The following is an 18,894-nucleotide window of genomic DNA, read 5'->3' on the forward strand; positions in this document are numbered from 1 at the left end:
TCTCCCATTGGTAGAATAGGTAGTATATAAATGCCCATTTCCAACGGTGGTTGAACATTTAATTTTAGAAATCTCATCAAGGGATAGACAAAATGAAGGCCAGGCATAATTTTAAAGCCCTTGATCCTCAGTCCAGAGAAAGATGATTTCCGTCATGAGGTGCTGACCTCATGGCCTGCTTCTGTATCCTGTGCTCAGGTCTCTCTAGCAACATTGACATCACTGCTATGCCTCAAAAAAGCCAGGCCAAGCCCAGCCTTCAGGACTTTGTACAGGTCTCCCTCTGCCAGGGACATTCGTCTCCCAGCTGTCTGCATGGCAAAATCCTCAACACTTTCAGGCCTTTGCTTCAATATCACCTTTGTAGTGAGACCTACCCTAACCACCCTATTTAATACTGCCACATTCAGCATGCTTGATCCCTGCTCTACTTTTTCTATGCCATCACCTTTTAGCATACCATGTGATTTACTTATCTATTATGTTTATTGTCTTCTGTCAAGCTTCAGCTAGAACATAAGTGCAGGGATCATTGTCTGTTTTGTTTACCTAGTAGATACTTAATAAATACTTGCAGAATGAATGAATGGCATAAAATACGAGAAGTCCAGTTTATGGAAGATACCACCACTCAAAGAGCTTCCACTTCAGTGGGCTTTCTAGGCTCTACCTGATTCAACTTCTTGAACTCCACTACTTGGAAGAAGATGTGCTCAAGGATATGTTTGGCATCTTGTTGATCCTTTGGTAGTTTACTGGTTACTCCAAGAATATCACCACACTTCCTGACGTAGAATTCCAGGTCTTCTTCAGTACCTAAGCACAGTTGGAGCAGTCAGATTAACCCTTATTTCCTGTCCTTTCCAAAGTACAGACTTACTGTGGTATAGGTGTCCCCTTGTCAGGTTCCTATACCTCTCAAGATCACTCACTTTTCCTAGGGTAATGTGACCACAGGACCTACACAGTAACAAACTAAAGAGATCTCTGATGTGCTGCTTTTATAAATCAGGACAAAAGTGTGACACTCCTAATTAGAATAAAGCTGGGGGCGCCTGGGTGGCTCAGTCAGTTAAGCATCATCCGACTCTTGATTTCAGCTCAGGTCATGGTCTTGCAGTTAGTGAGTTCGAGCATCGGGTCCATGCTGACAATGTGGAGCCTGCTTGGTATTCTCTCTCCCTCTCCCTCTCTCTTTCTCTCAAAATTAAATAAATACACTTTAGAATAAAGCTGGAATGGCTCTGGCTCTCCTATTCCCAGATCCAGCATTCCTACATTACAAAGAATAGGAGGAACTAGAAGGAAATCAAATTACCATTCTCTGAATGTAGCAAGGACCATTATGAGAAGGGCATATGGGTATTTTAAATAGCATTTATTATAGCAATATGATAGAAAAGGAAATGAAAGAAGAAAAAAATCATTCATAATTCCACCGATATGTTATTGCAGCCGATATGTTATTCCACCGATATGCTGTGCAGCCATCCCCAGCAGCCCTATATCAAGGATGGACAGCCATTACAGCCCTTCTTACACTATACTGTAATTCCTTTCTGTTTTCCCCTTCTGATGTGCATTTTTTAAAGCTATGATAGAAATGTAAGTTTTTTATTAAAATATTCAAACCATAGGGGCGCCTTGGTGGCTCAGTCAGTTAAGCATCTGACTCTTGATTTCAGCCCAGGTCATGATCTCATGGTCGGTCGTGAGATCAAGCCCCACATCAGGCTCCACACTGGGCATGGAGTCTGCTTGAGATTCTCTCTCTCCCTTTCCCTCTGCCCCTCCCTTACTCATGCATGCACACACACTCTCTCTCAAAAAACAAAACAAAACAAAACAAAAAAACCATACAGCTGCAAAAATCTCTTGCCCCAACTCTATCTCCACTGATACCACATAAGGTAATTATTGCCATGTATGCCTACATATTTACATATGTGTAAAAAATAGGATCAAACTATAATAGTTCTGTAAGTTGCTTTCATTATTTAACGATGTCTCATGGACATCTTATGTCAAAACTTATGCTCTGTATCTTTCCTTTAACAGATGTATAATATTTCATTATTTTTTAAACCAAACCCTCTACTGATGGGCCATTAGACTGTTGTCAATTTTTTAATGCTTCAATTAATATCTCTATAGCTATAACTTTTTGTTTCATATTTCTACAAGGATTTCTTTGGATAAGCTGGATAAATTAGAAACAGAAATGCTGGGTCAAACCATCTGACCCTTCACAGGTGTGTTATTCCTACTGCACCAATCACTACATCTTGCTAATTTTTGATTGTTCAGCACTTACCACAAGGCTTGACAAAGAAGAGAGATGCAGTTAAGGTGTTCTACACTGAACTGTTTTTATTTTTGCAGTCTCCTTCCTGGTCCTTGGGTACATATAGATGTTGTTCATAGTTAGGATCCTAGTGAACATGGAATTTTATATCCTGCCCTTCCTCATTTAGGATTCTCACTTAAGTTCTATCAGTGTCACTCCCTGGCCCCTGGAAACCTCTTTTATAATGACATGTCATCCCATCAAATAAATGTGACACAATTTACTACCATTCCCCTGCTAGTGTACCCTAAGCCTATTCCCAATGGGTAAATAATTTTTATTCCTAATTTAAAAAATAAATAACATAGTAATCATCTATATGCCTTCACATATCTCCTTAGATTAGATTCTCAGGAGTGGGGTCACTGCCTCAAAATGGATGGTTAATTTTATGCCTCTGAGCACCTGTGTGCAGGCCCATTTGCTATGCATGTCAGGGGAGCACTGGGCCAAGAGTCAGGAGAACCACTCACCTCATAGGCATGAGGCTTGGGGCCTCACCTCCTCATCCACATGTCAAGGTGGATACACATAACTCTCCCAGGATCCCTTCCGATCTGAAGTCTCTATAATTCTTCTGGCCTTGACTGAATTTTCTTAGTTAACGGCTCGTATGACCAATGACCTAGACTTGCTAAGTGGCAGCCAGGGTCAGAATGCATCCTATGGTTACTCAATAAGTCAGAACTAAAGACCTATAGGGGTTAAAGCTGAGACCTTGGCTTCTGCTTTGCATCATGTTCTAACTCACTGAGCAAACTGGCCTGAGAGAAACAACCAACATCATTTACATGAAATAAACAGAAACTCTCATTTTACACTGCCATTCATATTTTGTTCTCCCTGAACAAACTCTAGCTTTCTCTCATGGCAAATCTCAGAAGTTCACAACTACATAAAACCTACAAAAGAAAACAAAAAAAAACCTGGCCAAACTTACACTTATTGGTAATCTGAGCGAGGCGGGCCTTCTCCGAAGAGAATGTCTCATCCAAGTCAAACAGCTCCAGTGGGGGAGGTGGTAACTCCCTGAAGCTGGGAGGGAAAACCTGAAAGGAAATCAGGTCTTTCATGAAAGAAGGCATGCAAAGCCACAACTGACAGTGATAAGATGGAAGGAAATGAGAAGCCAATTCAGCCCTTCCCTGGGATGAACCACCCAAATGCCTGTCACCTCCTCCTGCCCTAACCCGTTAGACCATATCAAGCAAGAGGACTAGTGCACTGTAAGCAATCAAACAGAACCAGCTCTAAAACAGCACTAAACTGATCAAACTGACACACCAGTGCCCACTAACTTGTGCAAGGACAAAAGCTTGGGGATAATTATGCTTATTTGTGTTGAACATCTGACTGGACAACTTGTTTCTCATTTAACTATGAGTTCATTAGGGGCAGAAATTGGGGAAGCAGATGTAGATCCATGTAGAAAGTGTATTCCAGAATGTGGTGGGATAAGAGTTTTGAAGGTAAGTTGACTTAATGCTGGACTGGAATGTTGAAAGTGACCTGTGCACACGTGACTACCCCCTGGGCTACAGAATGTGCTATGAATCTGAGGGCCTGTTGCCTACAAAGCTGCAGTACAAAGCATTTCCTCCTTTCCACCCAGGATTTCTCCTATATGCCCTCCAAGTACACAGATGGGAAATGCTTAACGACCAGAAAAGTCCACGCCCTTGATTTCTCAGTTGGGAGCTACACCCAGTGGAAGTTCCTAAGGAGTACTAATAGGTTTGGTCTCTGCATGTTTAGAGCCAGAGAAACACAACTTCCTGAGAAGTACCACATGCATTGGGTGTACAAATACACATGGTTGGGAGAAGGACCCATGTGATGGCCCAGCTGGAAAGTAAGGACAAACAGTGGGGTTCTGTAGCAGGATCCCCCATGCACACCTACTCACCGCTGGCTGAAGGGCTGGCAGTGGGGTCTCAAACTGAGGTTGGATGAGCTGGAGAGGTTCATGTTTCACATTTAGCTGTTCATGGGCCCTGTGTTAGCAAGAAGACAAAAAAAGCAGGAATCAGGATGAGACACTGTGGCAAAGCACATCTAACCGACCACACTGTGCTGTTCTCCATCAAATCACGTGGTTCAACACTTTCACAGAAAAGCACACAAAATGTGTTGGTATATGTAATGTAACAATCCTTTCACGAATATTCCCTACTGTATCACACGGCACAACTATACTGTGAACTGAAGGGGAAAGTTTGTTAAAGTTTCATATCAGGCTTCTCCTAGACAGGCTTTTTATTTTTACCCAGTGGACACTATAAATGTGGTAACTCACTCTGTTTCCTTATTTTTTTTCACCACCAAGAGACAAGAGTCAAATCTGAAGTCTGCTTCTTGCAACTGAACAGATCTGTACAATATATACTTCTGTGTGCTCACTCAGCAAGTATTTACTGAATATGTACTGTGCACCAGGCAGTTTTATACACCAGGAGAACAGCAACGGTGAAGACAAGAGACCAAGGCAGCCCTCGTGAACTTACATTCTACTAGAGGAGAGACACACAATAAACAAGACCCTAGATGACAGGTACCAATACGTAGTAAGAAGAAAAGCAAACCAGGACAGAGGGATAAAGACAGGGAAGAGGCAGGGGGTATAGCCCTGAGTGAAGAAGTGAGAGAAGTGAGAGAAGCCCTGAGTGAAGTGAGGGAGGAAGTCATGCACTTACTTTCAAAAGTATCCCAGGCAGAGGCAAGAGCAAGGAGAACAGGAATAAGGGTGCTAGATATTTTCACAGAACCTCAGGGCAGCCAGAGTGGCTAGAGCCGAGGCAGAACGCCAGTGATGAGTTTACAGAGTCAAGTGCTGACCTTACCCCTGCGTTTCTTTTTGATTATGGCTTCCCCTCTGCCTCCATTCTCTCAAACATTCCTTTTATCCTTTTGCACCGTAATAATTTTGTAAGCTGGCTGAATCCTCTGGAAATGAGGCAAATTAAAATATACTCACCTAATTTAAACTATGAACACATTTGTGACCTTTTAAAATTAAGCTAAACAAGCAAATGTCAATGGGTGTGAACAAAGTTCATGCCTGCTTCTATGGACAAGTGATTTTAGAAAGGAAAGAGGTCTGTGACTTCAGAAAGGCACTTAGCTGAGCTGACTGCTATCACTGCCTCCACTATTCCCAGGTGCCTGGGGAGAAGAAGCTTTCCTGGCAATGCAGAAGATCCCTCGGGAGGGAACAGGAATAACTTTCACTGAGTACCGACTGCAAAACAACCCTGGTCAGTGGGTATAATCTCTTATAGAAAAAAAAGCAGAAGTATAGAGATAAAGAAGCTTCCCAAGGTCACAAGGGTAAGGAGTGACAAAGGGAAGATCAGAACTCAGAGCTGGCCAATCCCTGCCAACCCAAAGCCCCATGACTCGGTCTATACTGAAGGCAGAATGTCATTAGGGGCAATGTTTAAGCTAAAGGTCCCACCACTGGCACACGAAGAACCCTGCTGCCATGATTTTCTGGCCTTGGCCATCCCAGCCATGATTTTTTGCTCTCTGTCTGCAGATGGAGCTGGCTACACTGAAGCCCTGTGTGAATAATAAAACAAACGCCAGTGCATCTTCTCTTTCTTGCTCAGCTCGCAACTCGCCCAAATCTTCCTCCACCTACGAGTCACCGTGCGCTTGATGGGAGTGGGGGATGCGTGGAGAAACTAATCTTAAAACCAAGAAAACCTAATTCAGAAAGCTGACTGCGGGGTGGGGGTGCTGGGCGGGGGGCATAAGGGGAGGAACAAATGCCAATGTTAAATAGAAACCTATGAAATGGGGCTGAGTTATCTATTTCCAGAACACCCTGGCCTGACCTCTGGCACTGTGTTTTCACCACTCTATGTCTCAGTCCCCAATCCATCAGTCCATGAATTCAGAAGGCAGGGACTCCACGCTCTTTGTCTCTACCTCACCCCCACAGGCATCAGTAAATACCAGATGGACAAATGAAGTTACTTCACAGCAACATCATTCAGATGTTTAAATATTTAAAGGCTAATCGAATTTTTACTTAGAAAAGAGGAATTGTATTCAAAAGATGTTACTAACAAATATAAATTCCTAAGAGCACCATATAGAAACTGGCCCGTAACTACTGTCCTTTGCTTTGGTATAAAAGACAAATTCAATTAAAAGAGCTATCTAAGCTCCAAAATATCTACTACTTGACTCTGATGGCACTAAAATAATGGTTCCAATCAATCCCACATTCAGCACAGTCACAACACCCTGACGTAAACCACATCAGAAGATGACAGAAAGCAAAGGCAGAAACTGGGTGGACTATAACTCACAAGTGGGGCAGCCTGCTGTGCCTTTAGTTATTCTGAGAAAAGTTCCAACCACAGAGGAGGAGGAGCCCTGGGCCCATCTCCAGGCCATCTGGTTTCCCAGTTTCCCAGTTCTTTCCTACTCCCTGCCCCACACCCTTCCAGGGACTCTCCTGCTGCCCGCACTCCCCTGCCCCTCCAGCTGCTTCTCCCCAGCTTGCCAAAGCCTCCTCTTTTCCTCCTCAAAAGCAAGGGTAGCTGTGAGGCCCTGTCTCCAGCCCAATTCCCACTCCAGTGCTGTCCTTGAGAGTACCTAGCCCTTCCCCCACTTTTCTAATCACCTTCTCTAGGCCTCTTCAACATCTACACTGGTGGTTCCACCTGCATTCTTCACAGGGCAACCTCTCAGCCACATCAGATGGAGGCACCTGGAGCAGAACTCCTCTCTCTCTCCTCTCCCCGCATCCTGAGAGCCAGTCCACAGCACTGCCAGGTGCCCAGATCCCTGAGGGAGAAACCACTATCTCTGACCTTGCCATCACAGCCTTCCATGGCCTGTGGCTTAGGATTCTTTCTTCCCAAACATCTCTTGAAACCACAGCTACTGCTCCCACCAGTGTCGTCCCTCAACCCTCCAATCTACTGTCAACAGTCGCCTAGCTGGTTTCTTCTACTTTTTTTCCCCCCGATTAATTGTATAAACTGCCGCAAGGCATTGTTTTATCTGGTTTTAGAAAACAGATTCAATCCTGTCCCTCCTCTAGAGGTCTTTACTAGCATCCCATTCACAAATTAGGCCCTTGCCCTGAGCCTCAGGCTGTCTGCCTTGGCTTATTTCTGTGATGCTCAGGCAGGTCTCCTCAAGTGCCTGTGCTGGAGAACACAGAACAGATTGTTGCAGGGGACTTCAGAGGACCAAGCTTTCAACTATTACTAAGTTGGCCTCATTTGAAGTCAAGGCTAAATGCCGTTCAAAGAGCAGTTAGAAATAAACTTCCTTGCCTGGACACACCTACACACGTGAACATGTGGGCTTTGCACAGAAGCTACATCATTGCCCACCTCTCTCTCTGAACATCCCTGCCATCTCCTGAAGACTCTTCACCCCTTACGGGGGAGCACCCAGTACAGTGCCAAGCAGACACAAGGCCCCCTAAATTGTTTGTTGAAAGAATCAATGCCTGGCTAAGAGGGCCCCTCTTTCATAAAGGCTTCCCGGCTCACCCACTTAAGAGTCAAATTCTCACTCTTCATTATGCCCATGTTTAGCATTAATACAATGACCTTGCACCACAGCCTCTGTCTGTCTCCTCCATGAAACCATGAACTGTGGACACAGTGCCTGGCACAGGAAGTGGTCAGTAAGTATCTGGGGAACCTGAACATAAATACAGCAGGAGGAAGTTAGACACTCATCGGTAGTTTACACCCTCAGCCTTTGGTTTATCCAGATGTAAACCCCATGCCTGGCCAAAGAGGCTGAAAAATGTTGCCCTCAGTCCCTGTCCCTGTCATTAGGAATGGACAATAACAACAAGCAGGCAACAGAGCAGGCAATGAAACAAGGGAAAGCCCCAGTCTGAAAGCCATTCAGGCTCCCACCTTGGGAGAAGACCTTACCCTCCCTAAACCTGTTTCCTCAGCTGGAAATGCAGCAGGTAATTCAGGGGCAATTCAAAGTATGAAGTGAAGTAATAACATGCAGTGCCTGCAGGGCACCTTGCCTAACCAACTCACTTTACTTGGGGCTCCTGGGGGCATGAGACCCTCTTTGCGGAAACCAGGAAAGTCCCAAGCAAACCAGGACAAGCTGGTTGCCCCAAATGCCTGATACAGAGCCTGGGACACAACAGGAGACTAATAACTGCAACCCCCACCCCAATTTTCTCAGCTATCTTTTTCGATCTCATCAGAGATCTGAGAACATGTTTTGCATACCACATATGCCATGACCCTATCTCCCATCCCCAGGCTCATGTTTTCAAACCAAACACTCAAGAATGAAGTGCAGTGCAGCTGAGAGCTACAGGTACTGACTTGATGACCTTGGGGAGGGAGGTGGTATCCAGCTGGTAAATGGACAGATCGAAGAGGGTGGTAAAGTCTCTTGGGTTCTCATCGCCCTCCTGGAGACACACTCGAAGCCGCTCTGACAGGGTGGCTGTGTCGGGCAGCATCATGTAGTCGGAAATCTGAAAGCCACAAGAGGGTTCATCACACAGCACGGCAGGAGTAAGAATTTCATCTGTCTAACTCTGCAATAGTTCTGCTCTTGCCAAGAGATTTCACTGTCTCTGGTCACTAACAACTAAACCTTAAATAAGCCATTTCATGTGGAAAGAGGAATAAAAGTCACTTGGCTAAACCCCAACGCTGGTTAAATCCAACTCTGTAATTCCTCATGCAGTACTGAACACAGCTGGATAAACAACCATGCCGACTGGCCTCCTTTTGATTTCATGACCACTGACCTCAAGTGCTCAGCAATCAGCTGTATTTTCCTAGTTCATTCACTTCCCGTTGTCCTAGGCAATACCTTCCTTTTGTCACTTCATCCATCTCAAACAATTTTACCTTTCTTAATTTTAGCTGAAGACCTTATTTTCTATTTCAGTTGAGAAAACAGAAGCAATCATAAAAGACAGTCCACAAGCTCCCACTACAGCTATCCACCCACCAGCATCTAGGCCTTATACTCGGCTTCCTCTCCTGTTATATGTATGAACCGCCTGTGACCCCGGCACAGATGACCCTCCCACTTGGACACTAGATCCCAGCCCTTCTCACCTAACCAAGGACATGCCTCCAGCACTGCTGAGAGCCCTAAATGATGACACATGCTGTGTGCTGGTAACTGTAAAACACCAGGAAAACCTAAATGTCCACCAATAGGAGACTGGTTAAACCTACTACAGTATAAACATTAGAAAATAGTCTTAAAGAAACAAAATGAACAAAAATAGAAAGAAAGCTCTTTATATGTAAATAAGGAAACATCTCTAAGACATATTGCCAATTTTAAAAACTAAGGTGGTGAATACACACAGTGTATATAGTACCATTTGTGTAAAACAAAAAGGAAGGAGATGCACACACATACTTGTTTGCTTATAGATATATAAAACATCTCTGGAAGAATATACAAGAAACAATTGAGATTGTTGTCACTGGGGAGGGGGACAAAGTGGTTCAGCAAAAACAGGAGGGAAACTGTTCATTGCGTATACTTTTGAATTCCCAACTGTGAATGCATTACCTACCTAAAAAGTACATTTAACTTTAAATAAAGGCGTGCTGACAACAAGAAGTTGACTCCTAATTGCCCTCTGAAGTCCACTGCAACAATGTGTTCCACATTTTCCAGTGCCAGAACTTGAGGAAACACACTTAGGCATTACAGAAATAAGCCTATACAAACAGGCTCGTTTTTCTCTATATCCCAAGAGATGTATGTCCCAAGAGATATGTCTGTGTTAGAGGTTTCAACCCGGTAACAGAATGCGGGTTGAAGGTGAGAGCAATAACAAAGGCCCTGACTGTGTCAGGACACGCACAGCAGGAACATCAGTAAGGGCCAAGCATCCCAAAGGTCCTGAGGATGGTTCGCATCTTTGCACAGAGACTTGCTACCAAATCCTAGCTCAGAAAACCATCAAGACCTTAGATGTCCAGACAGAAACATAAGAGTGTTCCCAAGACCACTGGTTTTCATGACTTCCTAGCAGATTTAGAGATTTTTTTTTTCAACGTTTATTTATTTTTTTTGGGACAGAGAGAGACAGAGCATGAACGGGGGAGGGGCAGAGAGAGAGGGAGACACAGAATCGGAAACAGGCTCCAGGCTGTGAGCCATCAGCCCAGAGCCCGACGCGGGGCTCGAACTCACGGACCGCGAGATCGTGACTTGGCTGAAGTTGGACGCTTAACCGACTGCGCCACCCAGGCGCCCCAGGCAGATTTAGAGATTAAAACTTGTCATGTAAATCCTCTTAGCTCTTTACTCAGCTACCATTTCATTAAGTAACATTTGAAACTGAGCTGGGTTTGAAACCTATTCCAACATAAGATTTTATCTGAAATCATATGAAGTTTGGATTTTCAGAATTTCTTACTTTGCAGCATTACTGGGCCCAGCATTTTACTTGCCAAAGCCTTACAATGCAAAGGACATTTGCACCAGGTCTCATATGCAGAACATACAGGAGACTGCATGATTTTAGAGAAAGGCCTCAACGACCCCATCTTCCTCTGGCTCCCTATTGACACTTCCCTTCTGAACCAGTCCAGTGTCGCGTGCGGTAGACAGTCAACAACAGAGCAGCAGAAAAGCACAGGCTCCAGAATCAGCCTGACATGCGCATTAGTTATGGCTGGTCAGGTATCAATCTCAGCAGGGACCTTGAAGAATGTACTTACTTCCATTTCCTCAGCTAGAAAACAGGAATGGCAGAAACTTAGTAAGAGCAGGTGGCCACAAAGACCAGGAGCAGACACAGCATCTCATAGTGCTGCTTCCCTCGGCCCCCAATGCCCTAACTAGGACTGGCAGCTGCCAAAGATGCCATCCACTCAAGAGTTGGGTCCTGTGAGATCTGAAAAGTGAATTCCTGACTGTACCCCAATTGTTTTATTTGGGAGGCTTATATCACTTTTCGGGAGGAATTCAAGCAAAACATCCATATACTTCATGTTTCCGTATGAGGGAATGTTTTAGACACGGGGCTCTTCTGTTTCCTAACCCAAGTCGGTTTTGGGGAGGCCACACCCTCAGCTGAGGGAGGAAGCAGGCAGCAGTTCACCATTTCTGACCATGTTCTTACCCACTCCCTGCTATCCACAGCCAGGAAATCACTTTCCTGACACTTCAGAGTTTAAGAAACAGAGACACAATTGTAGAGCAAGTAGACTTTGGGTTTTTGTTTTTTGTTTTAATTTTTTTATTTTTTAAAATAAACATTTTTGGGGTTTTTATTTATTTTGAGAGAGAAAGAAAACACACACTCAGGCACGCGTGGGAGTGAGGGGCAGAGAGAGGGAGAAAGAGAATCCCAAGCAGGCTCCACACTGTCAGCACAGAGCCCAACACAGGGCTCTATCTCACAAACTATGAGATCATGACCTAAACCAAAATCTAGAGTCGTATGCTTAACTGACTAAGTCATCCAGGCGCTCCAGAACAAGCAGACTTTGAATCGAGACCTGGGTTTCGGTTCTGGCTCTGCAAGTGTTTGCTCTTGGGGCATACTGCAATCTTGCAGAATTTCCATTTCCTCATCTCTAAGATGAGAATAAGACCATCTCCTTCCCAGGCTGTTGTAAGGATTATATAAGATGATTTATGTGGAAGTATATGATACACAGTGCTTGTATATAATAAATACAAGGGTTTAAGAAAGTCTGACAGCTGTATAGCACTTCCTACACCTTTTAATTTAATAAGTGAGTACACATCTATTAATTGAGGTCTCACAATTATCCTGTGAGACAGAGAGTACAGATATTGGTGTGTCTGTGAGAGATGAGAAAACCAGGACAAGAAAGGGTTAGAAATAGCCTGCTTAATGGGGTGCCTGGGTGGCTCAGTCAGTTGAGCGTCCAACTTCGGCTCAGGTCATGGTCTCGCAGTTTGTGAGTTTGAGCCCTGCGTCGGGCTCTGTGCTGACAGCTTGGAGCCTGGAGCCTGCTTCGGATTCTGTGTCTCTCCATCTCTCGGCCCCTCCCCTACTCATGCTCTGTGTCTCTCTGTCTCTTAATAATAAATAAATGTTAAAAAAATAAATAAAATAAATTAAAAAAGAAAGAAATAGCCTGCTTAAGGTCTGATGGCCAGAATGCAGCAGGACAGAAAAGCAGGTTTCTGGCCCCTATTTCCATGCTGGTCTCACTCTCCATCATCTGATAAATAGTATCCTAAGGGCTTTAGGACTGTTTTTCCTAAAGGCACCAAAATTACAGTTTAAAATTTAAATTCAGATAATGTTTATTCATAAAAAGTTATTTTTATATCCTTCGTATTTCTGAAAGAAGTATTTCTCTACAAATAATGATCTTGAAAGCTTGGCATATACATATAAAGAGGTTCCCATCTCAATTAATTCTATAATTCACTGATCATTTTTTTATAATGTGGTTTTCATCACTCCAGAAAGCATCACTTCTTTCCATCTGTCTTACAGATAAAGTAAGAGATACATAATCCTTTGGAGCTGGTGCTGGCAGGCTGGACCCATTTGTTCACTTAGAAGGGTTTTTTTTGTTTTTTCTTTAAGTAAGTTCCACGCCAAATGTGAGGCTCAGACTCATGACCTGGAGATCAATAGTCAGATGCTCTTCTGACCAAGCCAGCCAGGTGCCACTCACTTTGAAGTTTTTTAATGATTCACAGACCCCTACCTCTGGGTCCTCAGCATCAATCTGGTTTAAGTGGATGTCTCCTGTCGTGAGCCACTGGAAAACAACATCCTGGATTTAAAAAACAAACACAGAGTTACACTTGGTTATTTGAGAAAACCAAAGTGGGACTAGATAACTACATCAATTAAGAAAAAATGATAAAGGGAAAAAGACTATACAGCAGTGATTCAAAAAAAAAAAAGGGTAACCACCATTCCCTTGGTGAAATCATACGAATTCAAAGTTTTCCTCAACCTAATGTCACTTTTACTACTGGAAAGTGATTATTTGTCTTAGGGCACTTTCACCTCTAACCACAGGCCAAAATTTATTAAAACTTGCTCATGATCAATCCCAAAACAACTCCTGTTTAAATGTGCCCATGACAGGGGCACCTGGCCGGCTCAGTCAGAAGAGCATGCAACTCTAGATCTTGGGGTCATGAGTTCGAGTCCCACGTTGGGTATAAAGATTACTTAAAAAAATAAATTAAAAAACTGGGACGCCTCGGTGGCCCAATCAATTGAGCATCCAACTTCAGCTCAGGTCATGATCTCACAGTTTGTGGGTTCCAACCCCATGTTGGGCTCTCTGCTATCAGTGCAGAACCTGTTTTGGATCCTCTGTTCCTCTCTCTCTCTGCCCTTCCCACAATCATACACTCTCTCTCAAAAATAAATAAACATTTTAAAACAAATAAATAAGGGGCACCTTGGTGGTTCAGTCAGTTGAGCGTCTGACTTTGGCTCAGGTCATGATCTCACGGTTTGTGAGTTTGAGCCCCATATCGGGCTCACTGCTGTCAGCCTGTCAGCACAGAGCCCTCTTTGGATCCTCTGTCCCCTTCTCTCTGCCCCTCCCCCGCTTGTGCTCTCCCCCCCACCAAATTATTTAAATAAATAAATAAATAAATCACTTTAGAAAATAATTTTAAAATTATTTAAAAAAATAAATGTGCTATAAAGTAGACTGTATCGGGGCGCCTGGGTGGCTCAGTGCACTGGGCATCTGACTCTTGATTTCAGCTCAAGTCATGGTCTCACAGGGGATCTCATGGGGCCTCAGCTGGGATTGAGCTCCACGTTGGGCTCCATGCTGATGGTGCAGAGCCTGCTTGGCATTCTCTCTCTCCGCCCCTTTCCCACTCATTTTCTCTCTCTCTCACTCTCTCAAAATAAACAAACTTAAAAAAAAGAAAGTGGACTATATCTAGATACCCCTGAAATGTGTGTAGAGACACTAGAATTTCATGTAGATTCCACAGAAACAAGATCTTAATCAAACTCTCAATCCAGTAACAGTCCTTAAGGCTGAAGGAATTTGTTCCATTAATGAAAAAGTTCAGGGGACCTCCTTCCTCTAGCAAGTGAGTCACCAGAATCACACCAATGTCCAGCTCTGGCACCCACCGTCTGTCATTCTTCACAGGACATGTTTCCACCACACAAAGCTGACAAACAACTGCAATGCCTTTACCTCATTCCCCACATCAACCAGTGACCAGTCCTGTCATAACCCCTCCTGACACCGCTCCTGCCAGCCGGCCCTTCCCCTTGTTCTCGCCTTCCCTACCTCCACTCATGTCAGCGTCCCTTGCTGCCTGGCTGACTCTACCAACCTCATAACTGACTCCACCTCCTCTCTCTCACCTGCCACATGCCTGACAGAAGAGTTTTTTCTGAAACACAGATCTGACCGTGCTCAAGGCTGCTGGACACTCTACATGGGCTCCCCACAGCTTTCTGCAGAAAGTTCAAGTTCCTGGGCTTTACGTGTGAGGCCCTGGTTGAGCTTACTCCTCACCTCCAGGGTTGGCTCCCACCCCAATTTGGCATGCTTGAAAACATTCACCATATCCTTCCCTTCTCTTTTCTTTTTTTAAAGAGGGAGACAGAGAACACCTGTGAGGGAGGGAGAAGGGCAAGAGAGAAAGAATCCTAAGCCCCATGCTCAGAGGGGAGCCCAATGTGGGGCTTGATCCCATGACCCTGGGATCATGACCCAAGCCGAAATCACTCAACTGACTGAGCTACCCAGATGCTCTTTACCTCATCCTTCTAAACATATGTCTCTGTCTCTCATGCTCTCTCTCAATGTACTATAAACTTTTTCAAAGCAGTGACTATGCCTGACTCAACTTTGTATCCTTAGTGTGAGGAACTGAGCTGAAGAGCTGTTCTCTATTTTGTTACTATCTTTTTTTTTTTTTAAGTTTATTTATTTCTTTTTAGTAATCTCTGCACCCAGTGTGGGGCTCGAACTCACGACCCCAAGATCAGGAGTTCCATGTTCTTCTGATGGAACCAGCCAGGCACCCCTGAAGAGCTGGTTTTAAATGAATAGATGAACTTAGCAGTATTTTTTTTAATGACATGAAAATCATACACATTATACATTAATGTGATGAGAGAGAAGAGCTTACCATGATTTTGCTGTTTTCTTCTTTATCCAAATATTGGTCACTGAACATGTGACAGGAGCCAAGAACTGCCAGCTTCCCCCCCTGGTTCTGTTGATGACAAAATAGTGTCACATAGATCGTGAAATGCACCCCAAGCATCCTGGTCTCCAACAACTCATCATCAGAATCATGTGAGCAACTGTCTTATATACTAAGTGCCAATTCATATCAGGATTTTAATGGTCTAAAAATATCAACTATGACCACAACTACATTCCCACATGCTTCTCATTTTAGACACTTCCATATCCTTCTATTTGACTTTAACAAAAAAGCAATGTGAACTGGTTCTACAGTATTTTCCCAGTTAACTTGTAAACGAAGATTAGAATTTTAAAGGAAAAAAATATCCAAAAGCAACCTGTAAAGATTTAAAGATATTTTAGAGTACCAAAAGACAGTGTTTAATATCCAAACAGAACACTAATCCACGAGCAAGAAATATTCATAAAAGAAAGAATCGGTTAATAAGAAAACACTTTAATTAGTGATTTAAAAAAAATCAAAACAAAATATTTTTGCCGATCAGATTAATAAATATGAAAAAGATGGCTATCAACAGCGTTGGTCAAGTCTCAGTGAAATAAGTTCTTTCACACATTACTGCTGAAACTGTCAACATATGCAACACAGCAGGTAAGACTCTCTGGACAATTTTACAGTCATAATCACAAAAAGTGAGAAATCCAAATGTTCACCACAGAAGAAGTGGTTAAGAATAACAGAACTCCTCCAGTGGTGAAGTTATAGTGACACAGGGTTTTCAGTGACATGGAAGAATGCTTTTGTCATAACATCAGGTTAAAAAAAAAAACAGTATACCAGACGCTGTACAGTCACCCTAGTGTAAAGCCCATGAAGCAAACCAGCAAACATAAGCCAAAGCAAAATGATCAAGACATCAGTTTTGTAGTGAGAGGCATTCTTTTTTTTTCTATCATGACTGTATTTTCAATTTGTCTACAATGAGCATAAATTACTTTTGTAATGGGAAAAACAGAGCAATGTTCAAACTGCAAAACGAATGCGGTTTTTCTAGCAGCATCAGGGAATTGGCACAGCTGTAAGGTACTATGAAAGAAGGACTCTCAAGAGATACAAGTAGACAAATTCTATAAATAAAACAAAATTTGCAAAACAAACTGTGACTTGTACCACATTAAAAGCAAATGTCTCATAGGAAAAATAACACTATTGCTATAACACAACCATTGAAAACACATCAGTTACTGAGAACAGGAAGTGAATCTGGTGGAAACGCACAGAAAGAATGGGGGAGCACCGAGTGAACTCTGCTGCGATTTGAACTGACATATGTAACTAAATACAGGAAGAGGAAAGGACTTTCCTTCTTACTACTACCCACAGTTAGGCCTAGAATTTTTCTTTAATATTATTTTTTTTCCCTTCCTCATTTATTTCAAATAGATTACAGATCATCCTTTAATCCTTTTATTCTGTCCGATGGAGATCCTATGGAGATCCTACCGTTGTCTTCAGCTTCCTTTTCCAGCTTTTGCCTATAATTTTTTCCAATTAAATAAGAGTATATCTACTCAAGGACTGATTTGGTCTTTCGATATTATTGAGTCTATCCTAGTAAAACACCTAGAAAAGATCATGACAAGCTCAAGAAGGCAATGGCCCTGGGCAAGGAGACAGCACTGCTCCCCCCCTTCCACTGGTTTATCTCACAAACTTAAAAGTGACAGGCAACATCCTCTCTGAAAGATTGTATTTATAAGACAGGACTAAACACCTGTTAGGAAAACAGGCTTTAAATAGTTAGGCAATGGGCAGATGATAATCTCATGACTTCAGGAAGAATCACCACAGTTAGCATAGAACTCTATCTAATAGATGCTTCATAAAAATCCACTAATTAAGCCAGGTAGAATCTCTGTGTTAAAAAATAAAAAAATAATTATAGTTCTGGTATTACACTACCAGAGGCCCCTTAAGACAGTGTCTCATTACTTTTGTGCCTACTAAGTGACAGTTTATGTAGACCAATTATTTCCACATCTTAAATCATTTAATACTTTAATTTTAAAGAAATATTTCCAGTTTTTTGGGAGAGAATAACAACCATAATAACTATTTTGAATTTTGTCTAAATATCACTTTCAAACACAGCATATATATTTATTTACTTTCTAATAAAATGAGGTCAGAGCTTTTAAATATGGAAGGGGAAAATACCTAAATCCCACAAAGAAAAATAGGATATGAGGAACTAAAGAAAAACTGGGAGGTCAGCTGGTGATTGGTAGACAAATAAAGGTGAATTCAGCAAAACATGAATTAAAAGGCAGTGGTGGGGCACCTGGGTGGCTCGGTTGAATGTCTGACTTCGGCTCAGGTCATGATTTCATGGCTTGTGGGTTCAAGCCCCCCATCGGGCTCTGTGCTGACAGCTCGGAGCCTGGAGCCTGCTTCAGATTCTGTGTCTCCGTCTCTCTCTGCCCCTCCCCCACTCATGTTCTGTCTCTGTTTCTCAAAAATAAATATTTAAAAAAATTTTTTTAAGGCAGTGGATAAGTGGGGTCGCAATGAGAGGGGCTATGTCCTCTGGGACTACATGCTCCCACATTTTGTGGGATCTCCAGGATGACAACTGAGCAACTAGTCTTCTGACATGTTGCTCTGGGACAAACTAAAATAAAGGCAGCACAATTCTGTGTGTTTTGGTATAGTTTGTTAACTCAACCTTTCCCTGAATGGGTCCTCTTACACTCAGAATGACAGCCTGTAGTTACAGACGGTTATAATATAGACAACCTCATGCTACAGTGGAATAGCTGTGGATTTAGAATGATAAGAGCTGGGTTTAAGTCTCGACTCCATCGATTATTGGACGATCTGCTACTTCCCCATAAGTAAAGTATAGTTAATTGAAGTACTACCTCACAGGGCTGTTGTAAAGACCAATGAGAAAACACATGAAACCCCTCTCGAAATAGTAGTTTTTATTATTTCAATAATAAAAATAACATATCCACCCATATCGAAGAAAGGCTGTACCTTCGAGTGATAGAAAGCCAGAATGGGTCTGTTCAGCGGGAAACAGACAGAGCCTGTGGACAGAACAGCCACTGCTGGTTTCATGACACTCAACGTGGCACCAAAAGGATAGACAAAGGTGAGAGCCCTGTAAGAAATGAAAGAAATCATCAAAATTTTTAAAAAAATGAATAAAAATTTTTTGAAGATAATCTCAGTGCTTCTTGAACAATTCAAAATCAAACATAAAATTAAAAAAAACACGCAAAAAAAATTTTCTCTAAGCTTTAGTTTGTTAACTCAAAAACTGGTATAACTCAAAAACTCTAGCTACTGGTTTAATAAAGCATTTAAAAATATATCAATGTAAATTAACAACTTCTAATTGTATGTGTAAA

At 42.7% G+C, this 18,894-nt stretch overlaps 1 protein-coding gene across 1 annotated transcript in view; it reads right to left on the reverse strand.

Annotated features, from left to right (window-relative positions):
• IFT52 (intraflagellar transport 52) overlaps window positions 1-18,894 on the reverse strand; it is a 33,771-nt gene that overhangs the window by 1,182 nt on the left and 13,695 nt on the right. The window contains exons 7-13 of the mRNA XM_043602332.1: window positions 18,518-18,644; window positions 15,455-15,541; window positions 13,033-13,101; window positions 8,677-8,831; window positions 4,254-4,341; window positions 3,288-3,396; window positions 671-816 (exon numbers count right to left, since the gene is read on the reverse strand). Of these exons, the coding sequence (XP_043458267.1) occupies window positions 671-816; window positions 3,288-3,396; window positions 4,254-4,341; window positions 8,677-8,831; window positions 13,033-13,101; window positions 15,455-15,541; window positions 18,518-18,644 (781 nt within the window). The remainder of the gene's footprint in view (window positions 1-670; window positions 817-3,287; window positions 3,397-4,253; window positions 4,342-8,676; window positions 8,832-13,032; window positions 13,102-15,454; window positions 15,542-18,517; window positions 18,645-18,894) is intronic.

Source organism: Prionailurus bengalensis, chromosome A3 (genome assembly GCF_016509475.1).
Source record: "Prionailurus bengalensis isolate Pbe53 chromosome A3, Fcat_Pben_1.1_paternal_pri, whole genome shotgun sequence".
NCBI lineage: Eukaryota > Metazoa > Chordata > Mammalia > Carnivora > Felidae > Prionailurus > Prionailurus bengalensis.